Below are 21410 nucleotides of genomic sequence, written 5' to 3' on the forward strand. Positions count from 1 at the left end.
TAAGTTTTTCTGGGCTATTGCTATATTGAGGTTCATTTTGTGTCTTGATACAAGTGCAACTTAAGATATGCTTTGATTAACTTTCGTTTCTGGCACTGCATGTATACCTGAATGTCTCTCAGCAAAATAAATGGATCTGAATTGAGGTCTGATTCTACCACCTCTAGAGACACGAAAGAGACTTAACTTCCTAACAGAACGAAGTTATAAATGCTGCTTTTAGGATTTTAGGGCCACAGTGCAGAACTTCATAGTCAAATTGATTATCAGCTCTGGCAAAACACTTTGGAGTTAAAATTAATGATCTTTGCTTAAAACTTAACAGGGTCTCATGAGCACCTGCCAGATTTCAACCAGGGACTTAATTGTACGGAGAGATGATTGAACTTGTTCTAGCATTGTACCTCCTGACTTCACATTACAGTGCTTTGGCAAAGACAAGTCAATTCAAATCTCTTAATTTCTTTCGGTTCAAAGACGTTCAAGTTAGCTGATTTCACGAATGACAGGACATACTGAGGCAGGAAGTGAATAGATGCAAATACTCAAGTGACAGGGAAACTTATTTTATTCTCCAATTGTAATGAATACAGGAGAGATATAAAGATTATGAAGAGATGAAACAGTCTCATGGTAAAATAAAACATACAGCTTATAATGTAAATGAGGCTTCAGTAAGTAAATCAACATGGATTAATTTAAGGTCATTAAGTGACTTCTAGAGCTGAACTTGTTCAAGCAGGAGATTGGCTGGGCGCACCCAAAATATGATCAAACATGGCTAAATTAGGCATCTTACCTTTTCCTATCTACAAAATTGTGCTTCTAAGCTAAAAAAAAAGGTAATCAGGACAAAACACTGTCGCAACTAAAATATCCACAATAAAGTTAAGTATTGGTACTTATTTTGTCAGTTTCAGGAACTAAGGAGGGTCAAAACCACAAGAATGCTTTCTTGAGACTGCAAAAACATCTATTTTTGTTCTAAGAAAGCTTCAACATTGCTTAATTGTTGATCTTGCCAGCGACATATGCTGAGACGAGTAGAATACCTACTTGTTGTCTGAACATAATTTTTTGCTTTTGATAGAAAGTAATGCCTTCAAATAATCAGATTTTTTCTGCTCACTTTTAAACATTGAACAGAGAGACGTGTATTTTAAAGCAGGATTTGAGACACATGCCTGGTTTAAGAGGGACTCCTCCAGAGATTCCTCAAAGAGTCATCCAGATTGCCGTAGAAATTCTCTAACTACCTTCACCATTCTTAAAAGTACTCCAACATTTCCCTGATTTTTGTCAAAGAGTGTTCAAATGAGAAGTATTATCAGATGGAGTTAGTTACTGGTCTGAATTTCGAGGTACATTCTCTTTTCTTCTTGTTTTCTAATTTCCTGGATTTAAATTAAAATAAACATTTAGAATTGCAACACTGAAGTAAATTAAATTTTACACAGATCATAGAATAAATTACCTCGGAGCCATTGACTTGATAATATTGCATCCCTTGGTCAAAAATTATTTCAGAATATATTCAGATTTTTCATTTTTTTTATTTTATTGAGAATTAACTATTTGTTTTAATTCCAACGGCGATCCAGAGATCAATGATAAATCACTGTTTCAGTCTTAAAATGTATGATTTACTAAAAAAAATTAAGTTGTTTTGACGATTATAGACTTATTTCTTAAAATTGTTTCACTCCTTAGATAAAAAATTCTATCATGCAAGTGATTCATGCAAAAAAAGTTCACACTGAACTTCTTCAAGCCTTAAATATAAGCCCTGACAAAATAAACCTGAGTCCGTTAAACAGACTGAGATAATTTACAAGCTTTAACTAATTCTATGTCTCAACTTCCTTTGATTCGGTTTCTTCTTTAGTCTCTTCCTCCTCCTCTACAGCCGCCTCCTCTGTTGTTTCTTTCTCATCCACAGTGCAAGAATCAGTTTTGAGTGGCTTGTCATCATTGTTGGTATTGAAGCGGTCGTATCGGCTGTTGGAACCATCCTCATCATCAGAGGATTTGTTTTCGACGTCATCCGAGATATCTGGTAGGTCCGATTCTATCTCTTTCCAGAACTTTCCTTCAGCTTCAGAGTCGCATTCCTCTTCTTGCTTGATAGGTCTCTCTTCCACAGAGATGTTTTCACTTATTTCACCATCCATTTTCTCTTTCTTCACTTCGACAACCTAGAAAATGACAAAGTTTCAAGTTAGATGGTTTTTTGGTTAAAAAGAGGGTAGAGCTTGAGTCCGAAGGTTGGCAGTGGTTTACTTCTTCTCTGCAAATGACTATTGGATGAAGTAACTTCTATGGGGACAGAAAGTGCTTGATGTGAAAATGAGGAAAGGGCCTATAAAATGAGGGATGACGGAACATTTGTGAGGATGAAAAGTCAAAAGTCAAAGGAAAAAAATAAGAAAAAAGTTATTGCTCTTGATATTGGTTGAAGACTTGGAAACTGTTCAAGATGCTCATTTGAAAACTTTGCAGGAGAGACTATGCTTTAATACAGTGACTCCAGACTGTTAGATTTTCGAGTTGTGATTTTTGTTTATTGATTGGAACAGTTAAGTATATTTAGGATATTTCAACTGGAGGAAAACAATTCAAAGATTTGGCAGCAAAGTTTCCTACCCCCTCCTTGAAATTTCAGTACTTAGCGTAAAACTGACTAACTTTTCTGGTACTTGCCACCCTGATAAGAGCATACTGCGAGACAAATTTACTGGACAGAAAATTTTGGGGGCAGATATGCATTTTCTGGCAGCCAAGTTGCTACTCTTTGGTGAGAACAAAATATCCTCATGAATTAAAAGTATCATCTGACAGGCAAATGCAAAATTCTTACCTTCTTTTCTTTCTTCTCACTTTCTTCTTTTTCCCGATGAATCTTTTCGGCTTTCTTGCGCAAGGCTTTGTCATCTCGAGCTCGGATGAACTTCTTCAAATGCAAACGATTGCGACAGTGTAAAGCAAGGGCCATTTCCAGGGTGGTAGACCTCGGAACTTGCATCCTGCACAACTCACAGTAGTAGACCTCAATTTTTCTGCAGAATTCACTTCCTGCAAGAAACCAATAATGTGCTGAATACATGGATAAAACACCACTAGTCCTACTTTCAAGTCAACATTTCCGCATACTTAGATCATACTATTTAAGATGGTAGAACTATGAAACCAGCGTTGCAGATTTCCTGCAGGGTGTCTACTGATTGGACAGGATTTTCCAGGCTTTTCCTGATTGAAATAATCAAAATCCCCTTACTTTTTGCATCAACAATTCAAATGTGTAGAAGTTAGAACTGAAAATGAAAAATGCTTGACATCGATTTCACTGCAAAAGACAGAAACAAGTGAGCAAAGCAGAACATTTTGTCTTCAGACATTAATCGTTCAATTAACTAAAATTGCGAGTTTTATTAAAAATGATTCCTCTTTTTACTTTTGGGAATGTAACTGCTAGAGCTCTGAGCCCCAAGCCAGATTGTGGCTTAGTTTGATTTATGGACAACCCTGACCTTTTTTCAGATTTCATGTTTCAAGATTTTTTTAAAATTTTTCAGTCTCTTTCGATAAAATTCCCCAACTTTATCCTGTTCCCTGTTTTTAAGACTTGTGAACACCCTGTCCGAAAACTTTTTATTGTTTCTAAGTAAATCATGTTATAATTTGTCAGTATGTTATCATTTTTGAAAAATGAATACTCGTTGAAACAGCCCGTCGCATAACCTTCTTGTCTTGGTTCACAGTGCTTGGAATGATATCTTAATCTACATTGAATACTTACCAAGATTGATGGGTTTAGATTTCTTCTTTTTCACCTCTTTACCCTCTTCTGTAGTTCCATCTTTATTTTCGGTTTTCTCTTCTGTATCATCACCAGATTCTGAAACAAGCAATTTCCAATACTTTATGAGCTCTTTCAGAAGCAGTATTTATCAAGTTGAGATTATGATCAAAATTTTATTTAAATCAAAGTGGCATACACACTACTTCAATAGTGTATCTGTTTTCTTTCACCGGAAAAGATCTTTAAATCCGAAGGTACTGACATGTTGACTTTCATTCCGGTTCTTAAGGACCAACGGTTAGGTAAGCTGTGGTTTGGAAGCTTTCAGCAAGCTGCAAGCACTATTTGTTGGGTTGCCATGTAACTAAGCAATACTATAGTATCTTAAGGCCCAATTCTATCACCTCTGCACGGTTCGTTTGAACCAAAGTTAAATGAAAAGTAGATGCACTCATGATTTCTCTTCAGAACCTTGAAGTATGATGTAAATACATTACTTTAAGACCAAAACGAAAATATTCTGTCGAGCTCTCGGAAAATAAGGCCGATTTAAAGGTTTTTAGCCCTGAATCGGCTGAAAATTGCTGATTACGGAGCAAATATCCAATAATTATGGCTGTACTCTTTGTTTTTTGAAGTTGCGGGGGCATTGAGGGTAGGACAAGGCCTTAATCTTCCTTCACCCCCCCCCGCCCATCGCTCCCCCCGCCCCCTTCCATAAAAAACCATTTACACCTATGCATATGCATGCGCTCAAATTGATATGAATGTCTTGCTAGTTTGAGTCGGTGGATTGGACCCAAAGTAGAATACCGATGACCAAACTCGAAAATTGCACAATCGCTTATTGCAACGTTGCAGATTTCCTTCTATTATTTTTTACGGCCGAGAATTTTGCAGAATTTCAAGGAAAACTTCATTCGTTTTTTTTTACAATGACATTAAAATTCAGTGGAAGTAATTCTCTCAAATCTTTCCTATATGGTTCGTCTATAAATAAAGAAAGTAGAAAAATATACAAGCAGAAACTCTGAAATGTCGCAATAAAGATGCATTTAATATTTGAGTTTACCTTTCAATATTCTTTAAAATGTATTAAAAAATAGTGCATCGACTTTTCATTTAACTTTGGTTCAAACGAACCGTGTCTGGTCAAACTGCTGGTGAAATACTGAGCTTGGGTCTAGGGGCATTTCTAAAGATAAAGGCTGTTGATGACTTACCATCCCCTGAACCAACAGAGTCAAGGACCATGAAGTTATCCATATTAACAGCCTTGCCTTCCTCTTGTTCTTTCGCTTTCTTCTGCTTCATTTTTTCTTCGTATGCTTCAGACCGTGCTTTGTGCTAATAGAAAAAAGGAAAACAAACAAATTGAAAATAGGAGTGAATAGAATGAAAAAACTGCTTATAAGAATGAAAAAGATGCCTATAATCTAAACAAACCTTTAAATGAGAGAAAAAATTCTGTACTTAGTAAACTTCCGTCAGTGTTTGATTCTACACACTGCCACTTACAATGCTAACTGCGTCCGAGGATGGACTTAGATCTCCTGATTTTCACATTAGCTGGTCGTTGTTAAAAAGTTCCGCGCCTATTCATTTTAGCAAAGGCTCAAAAACCAAAAAAAAGTGGTTGTAAACGAATGTCAACAGAGATTACCATGACAATTCCACCTTTTTTCAGATGTTTCTATCACCTGCGTCTCCCAATCAGTACCGCAGTAATCTCGCAGTTAGTATTATTACCTCTCAGCAGTTCGATGAAAACATGATGCAGAGAAAAATGGCAATCGAGACCATTTGGCTCTGAGCAACCAACAAAAAATAATCATTACCCCCAGCTAGGCAAGGGACACGTTTACAGCTATCTTTGATAACTACACAAATTGAAATGAAAAAAGCTCACCTGGATGTGGTCGAGTGAGGCAATATGAGCTTCAAACGCCATGGGACTCAGGAACCGAATACGGCAACACTTGCAGTAGGGATTCAACAGGATTTTTGTTTTCTGAAACAATTAAAAGGAGCCTGATCAAACTGCCAAAAAATTTTATGACAAGATTCCTATAGGAATTAAATTGAATATTTGTCCACAGAAAAGTAAGAGCTCCGGGTGATGGTAAAATGTGAAAGGTGCAATATTAAATCGAAGATATCGGAGGTCTCTCATTATCTAGACTTTACCTCTTTTGGGAAATTACAGCTTGTAAGGAAGGATGGAAAGATCTGAAGGGCCAAGGGACATATTAATGGCAAAACATTGAAGACATACCCAGAGTTTTCATCATTATTTCATTATTCGATTCTCTGACTTTCCCTGACCTTCAATTGAAACGTCCACTTATGTTTTTTATCTAATAATTGCACTGACTTTGGATAAACTATGGACACCACTGCTAGAGATTCAAATTAGAGGAAAAGGCGTTAGGATTTCTCTTGGATGGCGTTGGCTAAAGTTGTAGAACTGGCATGCAATTTGCTTAATTCCCTGACTTTCCAGGTTTTCCGAACCGTTAGAAACTCTGCGTATCACAGTTACTTCCATGGAAAATAATGTAATGTTTCAGGACATGCCAAAGACAGAGCATTATCCAGCTCCCTGTCAGCTAATTCCCAATAATCCGACTTTTCCCCATAATGCTGCAACCAAAAGAGATTCAATACCACTTAATATCAAAAGTTAGAGTTCTATTCCAAACACAATTTAAAAGTTAGGTAAAATTCATAAAAATACTTGTTACTATACTGGTTGGAAATTCTTACTGATAAAGAAATATAGAATGATCCTATAAAATGAGGCTGTACCTTGTGGTTATCTGAATCATTATGATCCATCCTCCTCTGCTTGAAGATGAGTTTGCAAGTTTCACAAAACATAGTTTTGAAGGTTTCTCCTTCCGCAGCCAGTTTCTCATCGATTTCACGCTGCTCGTCCCGTTGTTGCAGGCGAATTCGAGCAAGCTTCTTTTTCAATTCCATGGACCTGTTGCGCATCGCTGATTTGTGCTTGCCAGAGCGCAGATGATCTTCATAATCCTGAAAAAAGCCCAGAAGGGGTGTACTGTAGACACTGCTGATTAGCTCAATGTGAATTTGGTGTTACTACACTCGTTTAAAAATTCTCAGATTGCTATTTCTTGTGTGGGCAACTGACCCACTAGTCAAACTTAACAACATTTTTTAATACATTCACCACTAGAAAGACTGATCTGGATATAATTAATGAGAATGACTTTTTTTGGTTTTTTTCTTCAGCGAAGCCATTGACTTAAAGCCACTGCTCCGAGCTGTCAGTCAACTTGGCATCAATGTTAACAATACCTTGATTTTTTCACAGTACATCACGTTCTCTTCAATGTTGATATGAGTAGTGTGACCATCCTAAAACTTACTTCGTACCGTAATTTATTGATTTTTAAAAATATTTTTGTGCTATTGTATAGTTTAACATAATATAATCTTACATTTTTCAGATTTTTGTTCATTTTAAAATATTCGTGATTTGGACAGTGATTAATTAAAGATATAAAAGCATTATTACCAATTTTTTTTCCCGTTTCTTCAGAAAACCTAATGTAAATGTTTGATGTAATGATTTTTAACCGAGAGAAAGTTTTCGGATTAGTTTGAATTGCTCAAAGCTACTGATTGTTACGTAATTTGGCCAAAATTAATTAGTAGTAAGTGAATGGGTTAAAGTCTGGGCTGAAACCTAAATCAAAGTCAAAAAGTCAAAGAAAAGGATTTTACTAAGCTGATGATTAGAAAATTTTCTGTTATGAGTTAGAATGGAAAGGTGTAAAAAGTAAAGAATGAAAAATCTGGTTATGTTTAGACAGGCAGAAACTCTGGGCAAATCTTACGCGGAAGGTAACATAGCGATCCTTGCACTGAGGACATTCTAGGCGAATAAATGGCCGCCCTGTGGCAGTCTTCCTGACTGGGCTGCTTTCTTTTGTGACCTTTTTTTCCGCAGGTGCATCCTTCTGAAAAATTACATCAATGCATATGAATTAGATGAATGATCACAAATTCTTTGATGATATCACAAAAACAATAAAAATTGAAAGTCTGATTAACTATTTGAGAATTATGGTGGATAAAATGTAATCCCTTTGTTTTTCTCCCAAGACTGCTCAATGCTAAATTAGTGATTGAACGATTCCTGCACTGGATAGCATTAAACTACATTGTTAAAAAAAAAAAACCTATCATCTCAATTAGTTAATATTATAAATCATGATTTTTGTAAATCCAATGTTATACATTTTTAGATTTAAATACATCATCCAAGTCAATTGCAAGAATAAACATAGGATGACCCTGCAACTATCTTGAATTTGGTATGCTACAGAGCCACTAAAGTAACTTACACTAGATTTTTCTGATGCTCCTTCTTTCTTGACTGGACCGTTAGCTGTGGGTGCTTTAGCAGGCTTCTTTACTACTTTTTTGACGATTTTCTTCACAACTTTTTTTACTTTGGGTTTCGGTTTTTCTTCTCCTTCATCATCTTTTTCTTTTTCTTTGTCTTTATCAGTTGTTTCCGTTTCTATTTCTTCTTCTTTTGCTTCTTCCTCGACTTCTTCTTCAACTTCTTCCTCAATTTCTTCCTCTATTTCCTCGTTTTCATCTGCATCTTCTTCTGCTTCTTCCTATTATGAAAACCATGTGTTGTGAAAATTAGAGAAAAACCGAAAACTTTAAGCCATTCAGTAAGAAGTTGAAAAGTGGAAATGAATAATTATTTTGAAAGGCTTTGCAAGACTTCTGAAAGAGTGCAACTTCCAAGTGTCAGACTCAAGTTTAGCCTTCACTAGAGAAAAACAAAAATTCTGGATCATGCCAGTCTTCACGTGTGTCTTTCACTCAAAAGAAAACTTAAAATCTTTTGAAACCTGAAAATTAGCTAAAAATGAACTTCATTGATACTCTAGATACAATTTCCATGGTTCAAGCCTGCGAGTTCAATAGTGATCAATGAGCTTGTTTTGTAAAGTTTAAGTTCTGCGTTTCTGAAAACTAGAAAGTGCAGAGTCTACAGGAGTTTTTCCCCGATTTTTTTGAACAATATTAACCCACGAAAAACGAGCTCAAAGTCGCGTATTTTGGGCTCCCACTTACACGCGCGTCGGCGGGCCGCCCTAGGGTGCGTCAAAAAAAATGAAAGTCTGAAATGTTCCGCTCCCCAGGCGGCAATCGATGACGTTTGGTAAAAAAACATGTTTGCCAAAATTTGGGCCAATTTCAACCATTTTAAATGGTGCCAAAGGTCAATTTTGTGATGAAATTATGATATTTTGGTTTAGACCTCGATTTCGTACAAAAAACTCGATTTTACGCTGAAATCGTGCGTTTACGAGAAAAATGCCAAAGAACTCGACTTGTAGAGGATGAAATTTTACACTAGGGGGACGTCTTTGTAACCGATAAAAATCAAATTGAACTAGAAAAACTCAACTCGGTATTTATTTTTTTGGTCCTCAGAATTTCCGAGGTCTTACAAAGTAGAGGTTTAAAAGACTAATTTTTCACGAAAATTAGTCGAAAGAGGGTATAAATGAACTGTAGGCAAGTGTTGAGGATGCAAATGTCATCAGAACTTCCTCAGTTTCAAAAAAAGTTCCAAAAATTTTGCACAATCCTCCAAAATCTTCCTCGGCTCGAGAAGCAGGATCGTGCTATAATAGTAAGGGGAAAGTGCGGTTTGACCGGGAAAAATTGCGTAACAAACTTTCCCTATGTAATCGTCATCAGTAGGTCCCCCTGAACAACTTCCTAAAAGTTAAAAATGGCCCGACCCCGGAACACCCCTCAAAAAAGTTAAAATTGAAAATGGCGGCCGTAATAAGAGGGTCCGGGAAATCGGTATTTTAAAATGCTCATTCTGTCTCATCATGTTAGGTATCATTTCCTATGTAATTTTGGTCGTAAATTTCATTAAGCAATTCCACAAGGTCCTCCGGCCAAAGAAGGCGCTCCAAATCAAAGATGGCGGCCAAATGTGAAAGGCAGGAGGTTGCATTTTTTTAAATATTCACCGAAGGAACAAGGAATGTGAAGTGTCATTATTTTCATGTATTTATGGCCAAGAAACTTAAATTTGATGTTATAAACGTATTTAATAAAGGAAATTAAAGGAAACATACGACTACCGAGAGAAACGTAAGCTCAGAAGGGGCCTTGCGGAATTCATTTATGAAATCTACGACCAAAATTACATAGGAAATGATACCTAACATGATGAGACAGAATGAGCATTTTAAAATACCGATTTCCCGGACCCTCTTATTACGGCCGCCATTTTCAATTTTAACTTTTTTGAGGGGTGTTCCGGGGTCGGGCCATTTTTAACTTTTAGGAAGTTGTTCAGGGGGACCTACTGATGACGATTACATAGGGAAAGTTTGTTACGCAATTTTTCCCGGTCAAACCGCACTTTCCCCTTACTATTATAGCACGATCCCGCTTCTCGAGCCGAGGAAGATTTTGGAGGATTGTGCAAAATTTTTGGAACTTTTTTTGAAACTGAGGAAGTTCTGATGACATTTGCATCCTCAACACTTGCCTACAGTTCATTTATACCCTCTTTCGACTAATTTTCGTGAAAAATTAGTCTTTTAAACCTCTACTTTGTAAGACCTCGGAAATTCTGAGGACCAAAAAAATAAATACCGAGTTGAGTTTTTCTAGTTCAATTTGATTTTTATCGGTTACAAAGACGTCCCCCTAGTGTAAAATTTCATCCTCTACAAGTCGAGTTCTTTGGCATTTTTCTCGTAAACGCACGATTTCAGCGTAAAATCGAGTTTTTTGTACGAAATCGAGGTCTAAACCAAAATATCATAATTTCATCACAAAATTGACCTTTGGCACCATTTAAAATGGTTGAAATTGGCCCAAATTTTGGCAAACATGTTTTTTTACCAAACGTCATCGATTGCCGCCTGGGGAGCGGAACATTTCAGACTTTCATTTTTTTTGACGCACCCTAGGGCCGCCCGTTGGAGATTGGCCACACTCGTTGAATTAACTCTGCAGCGTCGTATAGCCGCACAAAGACTATAGAACATCATGTGCGGACGCTGCAGTGGGTAACTCATCGAGTGTGGCCATTCTCCGACGGGCGGCCGCAGCGGCCATTTTTGGTGACCCACCGACGCCGACATTTAAATGGAAGCCTAAAATAAGCAACTTTTAGCTTGTTTTTCATGGGTTAATATTGTTTAAAAAAATCGGAAAAATTCCTGTGAACTCCGTGCACTCTCTACTTTTCAGAAATGCAGGGATTAAACATTACTGAACAAGCTCATTGGTATAGTAAATTTCAACAAATATGGAACATTGTTCCTGAAGTTTCTCAGAAAATTTTGAATGTACAATTGAAGCCACCTCAGTGAGTTTGACCTCACTATTTCATCTCCAACAAAACCAAAAAGATAGATTTGTACATTTCGAGTCATTCTTTTTCAAGACTACTACGAAAAATTTTACCGTGACAACTGAACTAATTTCTTTCTTGAGGGCCCAAGCACCACAATCACAGTTTCTTAAAAGATATAAAATACAAGTTAAAAGATGCAGCATACCTTCCCTTCTTCGTTGGAATCATCTCCTTTGCTTCCCAAGGTTTTTTTGGCAAGAAAAGCCTTCCGTAGCCTCAAACGCTGCAGCTTAAGTCTGAATCATCATCATCAGGATAAATTGTGTTAAAAGAAGATACAAGAAAAGTAAAAAAATGGCAAAATTTATAAGTTAATTTGATGGCTATGCCGACTTTTTTTCCCTTTTTTCTAAGCGACAAGGATAAGCCATAATTTCTTATCTCATACTTAAAAACTTGTGCTAATGTATGATTTTTTTGTTTCATATTTGAAGTAGCATTGGACAGTCAACATTTCAAAACCTGTCTAGCAGAGCTACTACCATAAAATATAGCAACAAAATAGAACAGAAAGAACATAGAGGTTGCATCTTTCTTCATGGGTCATTTACTTGTTGCAGCATGGAGCATGTTAAAAATGTGACAAGACATCGCAGAGGAAGATTAAACGTGCTTTTTTGAGTGGATAAATGCTTGAATACTATCAGGAATTACATCTGATTCAGCTTTGATACAGCTTTCAAAAGGGTTCTACAAGATCTCTTTGATGCTTGCTATTCAAGAAATAATTTTTTTGCTAAATAAATGGTTATATTGATTAATTTAATGCTTGGAGCTTAAAATTTGTTTAAAAATCAGTGACATTAGTGGTCAGTTCTACGAGGTTCTTTTACAGTTTTTAACTTCCTTGACATTTTTTTTTCTAATAATTTGATGTTTCTTCATCCTGACTTTTGAGTTGCATCAAATGACAGGTCCTTGAGGCCTCTGTAAATCTGAAATTTGTTGAAGGATGCATTTTACTAGGAGCGAAGATTCTTGAGCCAAGTTATCAAGTTTGAGGTGCGACTGAGTATTTGTGTAGCTGGGAGCCCGTAGATTTCGTAACAATTGCACAGTTCTGTCATGTTCTTAGTTCAGTCAGCAAACACGTTCAGAAGTATGTTGGAGCAAGGAAAACACCACGTTGCCATGATTTGTATTGGTCAAATTTTTTATGCAGAGCTCGATTAAATTCTCAATTCTGCGATGTTTAAGATAGCGCGAGCATGGAACAGGTAAAAACTTTTATTCTCTTTTGATTCTAATTAATGACTTAAGTCTGTGTTGTTGTGTTGCAACATCAATTTGATTGTGTAAGCAAAAGTACCTTCATAATTTCCGATGTGATACTGTGAAAGAGTTGACGAGATTTTAACCAACCTGCTGTGCTGACCTAGTCCCGACTGACAGGATTTTCTGAGCGACAGATATATTTCAAGTGGGTATGATAATTTGTTCAAATAAAGAGGTTCTGTCTGGTGTGCATAGCATACAATATGATCTGTCTATCTTTTTAAAATTGCAGGAATTTATCTTGATCGTGAGATTTAATCGTCAAGAGAAGCGTTTTTTCAATTAACATTGTCAGCCTTCAGAACAGCACTTGTTAAGTTCCTCTAGGATCCAAAATTTAAAGTTAATGGCAATTTCAGGAGTGGGAACGAAGCAGAAATGGCAGATGACAGGGAGCACAGACAGTTGATTGCAGGTCCAAGACAGGACCTGGACCATTTAACGATGTTCTGAATCTCTGATTCCATCAATTCACAGCAGATAACAAACTGTATCACCGTGCTTTCGTCTTTGATCAAAATCCATTCCAGATTGAAGGCGAACACAACAATAGGTCGTTTTTTAATGGTAACAAGCATTCTGCTTCAAATCAAGACAACATTACAAGTACCGTATTACCTTTTGTACTTCTGAATGATTTCCAATTCTTTTCTTTTTTTTAGCAACGCTGACCTTCCACGAGTCGAATACTCAGGGCGATATCTTCTCATAACAGTGGAAGATGACCTGGGGGTGCTAATGGGCTTGGTGTAAGATGGTCGCACTGAGCCTCGGAAACTGGAAGAACGTCCACGATAACTTCCTCTAGAGCCTCTTCCACCCCGCGGCGATGTGAATCTTGGTGAGGTCTCTGTGTGAGACGGAGGTCCAGACTTTCGATGCACTGGATACTCTGATGACCTACGGTCACCACGCAAACTTCGCCTTTCTTCTCTGAATACCATTCTGTCGTTGGAAGAGGATTCTCCATATCTTCCACCATAACTATCATAGTCTCTGCTATGGGAACTTCCCTGTGCATCAGAAATCAAAAATAATAATAATTGTCTTTCTCCAAGAACTCGCAGAAAGATTTTAAAGAGGAACAGTGTCAGATTATTTTCGTTTCAGTGAATTAAGATCAGTTTTGGCAGAGTGACATGAGGTTTGAGAGTCACACTGCAGACTTTCAACTTACCTCAAGTTTGCAAGATAGGTACTTCAAGCATTCTGAGTCTCGGAATGTTCTTGAAGAGCTTTCTCATTGGATCTAGGTCAATCTAAAATTGATCAATTGATTTTTTCATCAGTTCCTGGTCAAAAGGTTTGTCTTTTGACCTTGGCCATTTTCATTGTTTTGTCGATACTGAGAACACATGAGATTTGTGTTGTATTTCATCTTGTTCTATCTTTTTCAAACAAGCAAATGAATGATCAACTCGTGAGTGTCTATATCTGTCAGGGATCAAATAATACACCTAAAAGGTGCATCTGCACAGATACTATTAATATCAAAATAGGTTAAAAACCAGTACAACTTTCAGGAATGAAGTACACATAAACGTTTAAAATTTTAAGGGTTACACATAAAAGATTCCGTATGGAATTAATTTTTGCCTCTACCTGTGGGAATAGAGTTCACTAGCTGTGAGGGCATATCTCCCTCTTGCTTTGGGTATTTTGACTAGGCTTGGCAAGGTTAATCAACGGAATGTCAGTACTGTTCAAGTTAGATTCATAAATGTTGCAAAGGATCATATTTGAATGAAATAATACTTTTTTCTTTAAATGATTTTCTTTTACAGGATTCTTCAGAAAAATCTGGATATTCATTTTTGAGTTGCGACTCCATGATAATTAAGGACAATGAAATCCTGTTATTGGGGTTTAAAAGAAAAGAGGAAAAATCATTTTGGCAAGGTGTAGCCATAATCATTCACTTAATTTTCTCGTTTTCTTTAACAGCACTGTTCTTGAAAAAAACATGGAAAATGTAAAACTGAAACTTTCAGCTCATTGCTGCAAGTCCAAAGTTCGAAATTTATCACAAGCTTCCTTGCTATTTTTCCATTGTGATTGATCACATCAGCAGTTAGATTTCATTTTTCTGGGGTGGGTGGATTTTTTTGGAGTATTCAGCAAGAATCATGTGAAAGTAGTTTGAAAGGGGTGTTTATGAGCTTAATTTATCAGCAATTTATAGGCCCTCTTGGTATGCATGGAGGTTATACACTTGTCTTTTAAGGGTATAGGACCAGTTCCAACCAAATAGGCTAAATGAAGATTTGTGTTTTCAGTATCAGAAGGCAAAAGTACTTCTCAACATGTTTGAAAAATAGAACCGTTTAATACAGTCGAGTTCAGCCAGCCATTTTACCCTTGTTTCGGTCTTTTTCTTGGAATATATTTTAGCAATTAGCATATGACTTGGCTGCAAGTTTTTTATCTGATAAATTAATAATCTTCCTCTAAAGTCACTGGTATACAGCTATCAAACTACTCCATGATGTTTTGAGTCAAGCCAATGCACCACTTGAAGAAGATCCATGAGCAATAAATGAAATATATAATTCATAAAACTCAAAAACAACTAGAAGCAAGCCTAAAATTCAACTGCAATAACTTGTTATGATGATAGATGGGCATCTTAAATTGGCTACAACTGTATTTATCCGTTCAGAAATCAAACATGAGGCATTAGGAAAAATTAGGAAATTCAAAAGTCAAATACTGTCAACTCCCACTAGGAGACTGTCAGCATGAATAAAAAAAAGTCAAAGGAGCAAGATTGGCCAATCTAGTTTTTATGCCCATTTGTACACTGTTGGTGATTTCATGATGAGTGATCTAGAGAATCTTGTTTGTTTTTTTCTTTAATTCTTAAGTATCTAGTTTTAGTACAATATTCTTCCTCCACTACATCTTCCCATGACTTCTATTCATTGACATGTGTGAAGGAGAAGCACAGTGTCACTCTTTGCCGTGGTAACTCAGTGGTTACTAGAGTACCTAATACTCTCACTAGCACTGAGACAGTCGATGTTATTAATTTTTCCTGCCTATATCCTTGTTACCTACCCTCACCTCGATCAATGGAGAGATTGCATGCAAATTTTTTATTGCTTCATCCGAGAGTGCCTAAAGAGCTGACTTTGCAGTATTTTTAATAATTTTTTTGACTATGGGGAATAGTATAAAAATGGATTTGAAAGTGAGAAAATGCGCCGCCTAGTGACGTCATCTGGCGGCTTTCCCAGTTTAAACGCATGTATTTCAGCAGATTAGATCATTTTGTCATATCTCCTCCAATAATTGTTTAATTTATGAACCAAGGGTTGTCAAAGTGTCAAGGGAGAAATGGTGCTGAGTCCACACCATTAATAATAGACCAACTTAAAATGGGGAAAAGGCTGCAAAAAAAGAACAAAGGATAAACAAAACGAGGAACGTTTCAAAATGGTTACAATTTCATTTTCAACCGGAAAATAAATCAAAATAAAAACGAGCCATCGCTACGCTGTTATTGCGAGACCGAGACTGATAACAGCATAGCGACAGCTCGTTTTTATTTTTTATTTATTTTCCGATTGAAAATGAAATTGTAACTATTTTGAAACGTTCCAGGTTTTGTTTATCCTTTGTTCTTTTTTTACAGCCTTTTCCCCCAATTAAATTGTTCTTTTATTGAGTATATTTTTGCTGATTAAGTTGTTTTTCATTTTGTCCACACCATTGTTTTGTTCTGAGAGTTGTTCAGCAGTGATGGTAGAAACCGCAAGGATCACACTTTTGTGTCATGCCTCAGGTCATATCCATGACGGCGTTTTAATGCCATCTTGGATTTTGCGACATGTTAAGTTGGGTTCACTGACAAGTGTGATCTACAGATGAGGCCTAAAAAGACCCAAACTGGTGTATATCTCTCGCCGTGACTCCAACTTAATATTCCAATGCAAACTGCTTGAGCTGAACACTCCCCCCCCCCCCCCCCTCAGTTTTGTACTGGTACTCATTAGAGTTAAAAAAATTTATTTTTTACTCTAATTATAATTTATGGAACTTCTTGGCTTTGATTTCCTTGCGAAATGGTATGGACCCAGCACCATTTCTCCACCTTGCTACATACAGTATTCGGGCCACTTCTTAATGTTTTTTTTTCTCACTTGAACAACTTGGTGTACCTTTGATGGCAAATTCACTGTGGTGGAATAGGATGAGAATTTCCTCCATCGTTCCAAGAAAATGTCATTAGACACTTGAAGACAATCGTGCATCAAGCCTAGATATACTTAATTTATTGTATGTATAGAAAAGTCAGATTAAATAGCTCTTAGACTTAGCAAAGAGAAATCCTCCTGAACACAGTTGAAAAAAACTCGTTGAATCTCCTAGCCCTTGGATGGACTTTAGTTCAGAATCCATCAAAAGGAAAACATCACATTAAAGTTCTCATTGGAAGAGGGAAAGTGCAAGCTCAAATAACTGATAGGTAGAAAGACAGGGTATCATATAAATTGTAACCAATCATACCACAGATGTGTACGAATCTGTGCGCATCCGTTTCCGATCTGGAGATGGTCCTCTATGAGATCGTTCATGCCTTGGAGTGTACGAATCATGCTGTGACAGGATATAAATAGAAACCAATTAGATATATGATCAATGAAATAGGCACACAACTTTTCATAAATAATCAAAACTTTAACTTGACTTACTGCAAAAACTCAAGAAAATGACTGACAACTTATCATCAATTACAGGCCAAATGCCAAAGAATTGATGCTTGAGTTAAACGTGGCATTTCTGTTGAGGACAACATGCAGCATGATAGGCTTAGTGCCACCAAAGACAGGGTATTGCGTAAAATGTCCGAAAGATGGCGTTGGAAGTATGTTCCACAAAAGTTTCCAGAGATAAAAATGTGAACAACTTAAAATGAACTTGGACTTTTTGACACCAAGTTGTTTGGAAATGGGTGCGTATTTAAATTCAGATGTAAAAATGTTATTCAGTTTTTCAGGGCTATGAATTGTTCTAAAATGTAAATTGCTTTTTGCGAATAGGCGGCAAAAACATCAGCCCTGGGCAAAACAAGAGAGGGCATCCACAATTAAAATTTTAATACAAATTTCAGAATTACCTGTCTACCCCTAGAGGAATAGTGCGAGTCTCCGCGATAACTTGGAAATTTTTCTCGTTCCCCTGCAAACATGGCGAAGAAAAGTCAATAAATTACACATGAGATAATAAACCACTGTATGTGCTGGACGGAATAATTAGAATAACACACATATGTTTGCACACTGTAAAATTTCTGCCACATTTTAAGAGGGTACAGGTGTTTTAGTAGCTAACGATGATAGTAGTGGTAGGATTTAAGAATTTTTTAATGTACTACAGTTCTCTGTACAGTTGTTTTCTTTTTTCTTAATCTTCTTCTTCCTTTTTTCTTTTAAAAACTTTTCTGAAAATGCCAAGCAAAAATATTAGTTGCTTTTTGAAAAATGAAGCAAGACTAGAAATATGGAAAAATCAAAATTTAGCATTTTATTCCTGTTTCACTTAAATTTGATACAAGAGATGAATTATATTTATGGTAATTGAGGATATCCCCTGGGTACTGTTGACAAATTTTCGGGGAGAAATACACTATTTAAAAACCAAAGCTGTTGTATCTAATTTTATCTGATAATGTGAAAACTATTCTTTGAGCAGTATTTGTTTAATTAAGACGCATGGCTTGGGTAGGTTAACAGTTGAGTTTCAGAAATTCTTAGATGGAGGATTTTTTGATACCCTGAAATAGTCTAAGTGCGATCAGAATTTTCATGGCTCAAATAGAATGCGGAATCTGACCCACTGAAGCATAAAGGGAAGAGAAAGAGTTGGTTCCCTTTGATTATTGACTTTCAGGATGACAAAAGAGTCGTAAAATATCACTATGACTTTAGATCTCATCTAATCTAGAGTCATGCCAACTGCAATTGCAATTTGCCAAGTTTTTAATTTCATGAGGACTTATTGAAATACTTCTCAGAAAGATGTCTTGAAGTCTACGAGAAACTTCTACACACCATGATATGGTTTGTAGCTTGATGAAGGTTCTTTGAAGAAATGGCCTCCATTGCGATTACTTCTTCCGCGGCTTTCACCACCCCATCCTCCTCGAGAGCTGGAGCCACGGTATGATCCTCTCCCCCTGAAAACATGAATGTGTTTATTACATCATCACAAATGAAACTGATCCAGATGGCACATCAGAATTTGATGTATGGACCACTAGATAGGGTACGAATTTCAGCATTCTGATACATCTTTCTTAACCAAAATTTTGCGTAGAACACGATGCACATAACGAAAATTACCGAAATTAACTCCTAACAAAGATATTAAATGATTCTTGATGCGTGAATTCAAATAACCCACTGGTTTATATTACCCACTTGTAAATATTTGGTAACTTTCAAAAAGGGGGGGAAAAAAAACCTCGTTATCAGCCTTCTGAAATAGAGGAAAAATTGAACAGGGCGCCATCTCCCAAAGACCACCATACAATGGGTCTTATTAACTTGTGTTACTATTGTGATGTGCTCATATATATGATCCTTAAGAAGATGAATGAGCTTTAACGAATTATTTAGCTCAAAATGTATTATTTCAACTAATTATGCCATCTGCTGTTTTTAGATAAAACACAGTTTTTTATTCAAATTTTAATGAAACATTATGCCATAGGTCTGAAACTTGGTACCAACACTCTTAAAGGATAGCAGATTCTTAAAAGGCACTATCCCTAAAAATGGAGGATGTTCGATATCTGCTGTTTTAACAGATATGGTTACATATACCCCTTTTTTTTCTGTTAAAATTTGTTGAAAATTGCGAGGGAAACTAGGGTTCATGAAAGGATAAAACTGTGATGCATACTGCTTCATGAGCCTCTTAATCCCTAAATAATAAATGTAAGTAGGAAGAGAAAATAATTGCTATTTACCGATAGCTCATTATACAAAGTGCTTCGAGTCCTGAAGTTTATTCACCAGTTACTAGCTCTGAAACAAAACAGAAAATTGACTCTTAATATAATTATGCATGAGAGTGCATTAACCATTTAAATATTTTAGGCATTCTAAGGGGAGACAAAGTCTCCCAGAGAGCAATTGCAGGGACATTCATCACTAATTTCAATTCAGGATGCAGTAAAGGATCAATCATGCATCTAAGCAGACGCATAAAGAGTGGAAAGACCCTGAAATAAAGGCCAGGTTATAAAAAATTTTAAGGGTCACAATTTTTTCAGGCTTTCGTTTCCGTTTGCGTTGGGATTGGCGGGGGCCCGGTTGTTTCCTACATATTTAAGGTGATTCGATGGACGCCATATTATGTGTCAGAACGCCATGCAATATATTGCATCGATTAGTTCCATGTTTTCAGCTACTCGTCATTTTTCTCAAATTGTGTTGCTCGGAGACTAAAGAATTCACTTACCAAATTTCAGAGACAAATTCAACGTGTTAAGAGCGTGGTTTTTAAGGAGGAAAAATATCGCCTTCAACACTGATATCGAAACATGCACTTGGATGCGATATTTGACTCTGAAAAAACCACGCCTTTAATACGTTGAATTTGGTTGTCAAAATTAATACGTGAATTCTTTGGCCTCCTGGCAACAGAATTGCGATCTCAAAATATGAGAAAAATAACGATGCAGAAAAAATGGGACCGAACGATGCGATATATCGCATGTTGATCTGACTCAAAATACGGCGTCCATCGAGTCACCTTAATTTATTATGACTTAAGTCTAAAGAAATTGGCAAAATTAACGAGAATAATTATCAATTTGAATGATTAAATCCCGAAAAACCACTCGTAGCCAGCGATTCTCCCATGAGCGGCTAGCTGTGGGCCATGAGATATGTTAGAAAATGCCGTTTGGTTTTAACTTGGTTCACACATATTACACTCAATGCACGAGACAGAAGGAATCATGAATAGGAAGAGAAAATGTTTTGTAGGCTGGTCATCACTTTGCTTACCAAGCTCATGGAAGCTACGAGCTCGTGGAGGATGATTAACGAGAGCAGAGCGCAAGTGAAGAAGGAAAACAAATTTGATGCCTGCGGCTGAGTTCGTATTAGAAATGCACAAACTAGAAAACGGAAAAATCCTGAGTCTTCGTCGACTCGAAACGGGACCAGTTAGCAAGAAAGAAATTGCAGGGCAGGCAGATAAAGCAAAATTATCTGTTCTGGTTGTAATTAATCAAACCAAATCAATAATCAAAATCAAACTCAAGTAACTCAAGCAACATGGCCGAAGGCCGAATCGCATGACGCATGCAAGACCAATCCACACAGGTCAGTCATTGCGCATCTTTTTGAAAGCCACTTCCCCGCCCGACCCTAACTCAGCTGCACTCAATAGTACGTCACAATGGGTGCTCCCATAAGAAATACATTGCAAGCACTCAATAGTACGTCACTGCGCAGTAGAGTACCAAAACTCGTCCACGGGAATGACTGACCTGTGTGGATTGGTCTTGATCGCATGATCGACGACATGAAAGATGAACTGACAACCCATTTTTCCAATTATTCCTCTATTCGAACAAAAGGAATCTTAACCGCAAAATCTGAACCAGACGCTTTGATTGGTCTAGAGCGGTTCATTCCATTTATTCCGAGTTGAACCAAAACAAGCGGGAATTTCAAATAATTCCGGATATCCTGTCTACCAAATCGTTTCCGTTTCCGGTAGACAGTGTTGTCAGTTTTACTTATCAAATGCTCGTAAAACTGACAACACTGTTTACCGGAAACGGAAACGATTTGGTAGACAGGATATCCGGAATTATTTGAAATTCCCGCTTGTTTTGGTTCAACTCGGAATAAATGGAATGAACCGCGC

The 21410-nt window shown here is 36.9% G+C and overlaps 1 protein-coding gene across 2 annotated transcripts; it reads right to left on the reverse strand.

Moving 5' to 3' along the window:
• Positions 1-550: 550 nt before the first annotated feature.
• On the reverse strand, positions 551-20836 carry LOC109029758 (uncharacterized). 2 transcript variants are annotated; one of them, XM_072298147.1, is made up of 15 exons: positions 20654-20836; positions 19495-19552; positions 18575-18699; positions 17641-17702; positions 17031-17120; positions 13140-13534; positions 11392-11482; positions 8176-8457; positions 7666-7788; positions 6608-6838; positions 5709-5810; positions 5023-5146; positions 3797-3895; positions 2858-3072; positions 551-2195 (listed from the first exon to the last, which is right to left on the reverse strand). In XM_072298147.1, exons 2-15 carry the CDS (start codon positions 19503-19505, stop codon positions 1848-1850), a joined length of 2298 nt encoding a protein of 765 aa, XP_072154248.1. In that variant the 5' UTR covers positions 19506-19552; positions 20654-20836; the 3' UTR covers positions 551-1847. The 2 variants fall into 2 exon arrangements, with proteins under 2 accessions (XP_072154248.1, XP_072154247.1); XM_072298146.1 differs by having other exon boundaries at positions 20540-20836.
• Between the last annotated feature and the right edge of the window lie 574 nt (positions 20837-21410).

This window comes from Bemisia tabaci, chromosome 3 (assembly GCF_918797505.1).
Source record: "Bemisia tabaci chromosome 3, PGI_BMITA_v3".
In the NCBI taxonomy this organism is placed as follows: domain Eukaryota; kingdom Metazoa; phylum Arthropoda; class Insecta; order Hemiptera; family Aleyrodidae; genus Bemisia; species Bemisia tabaci.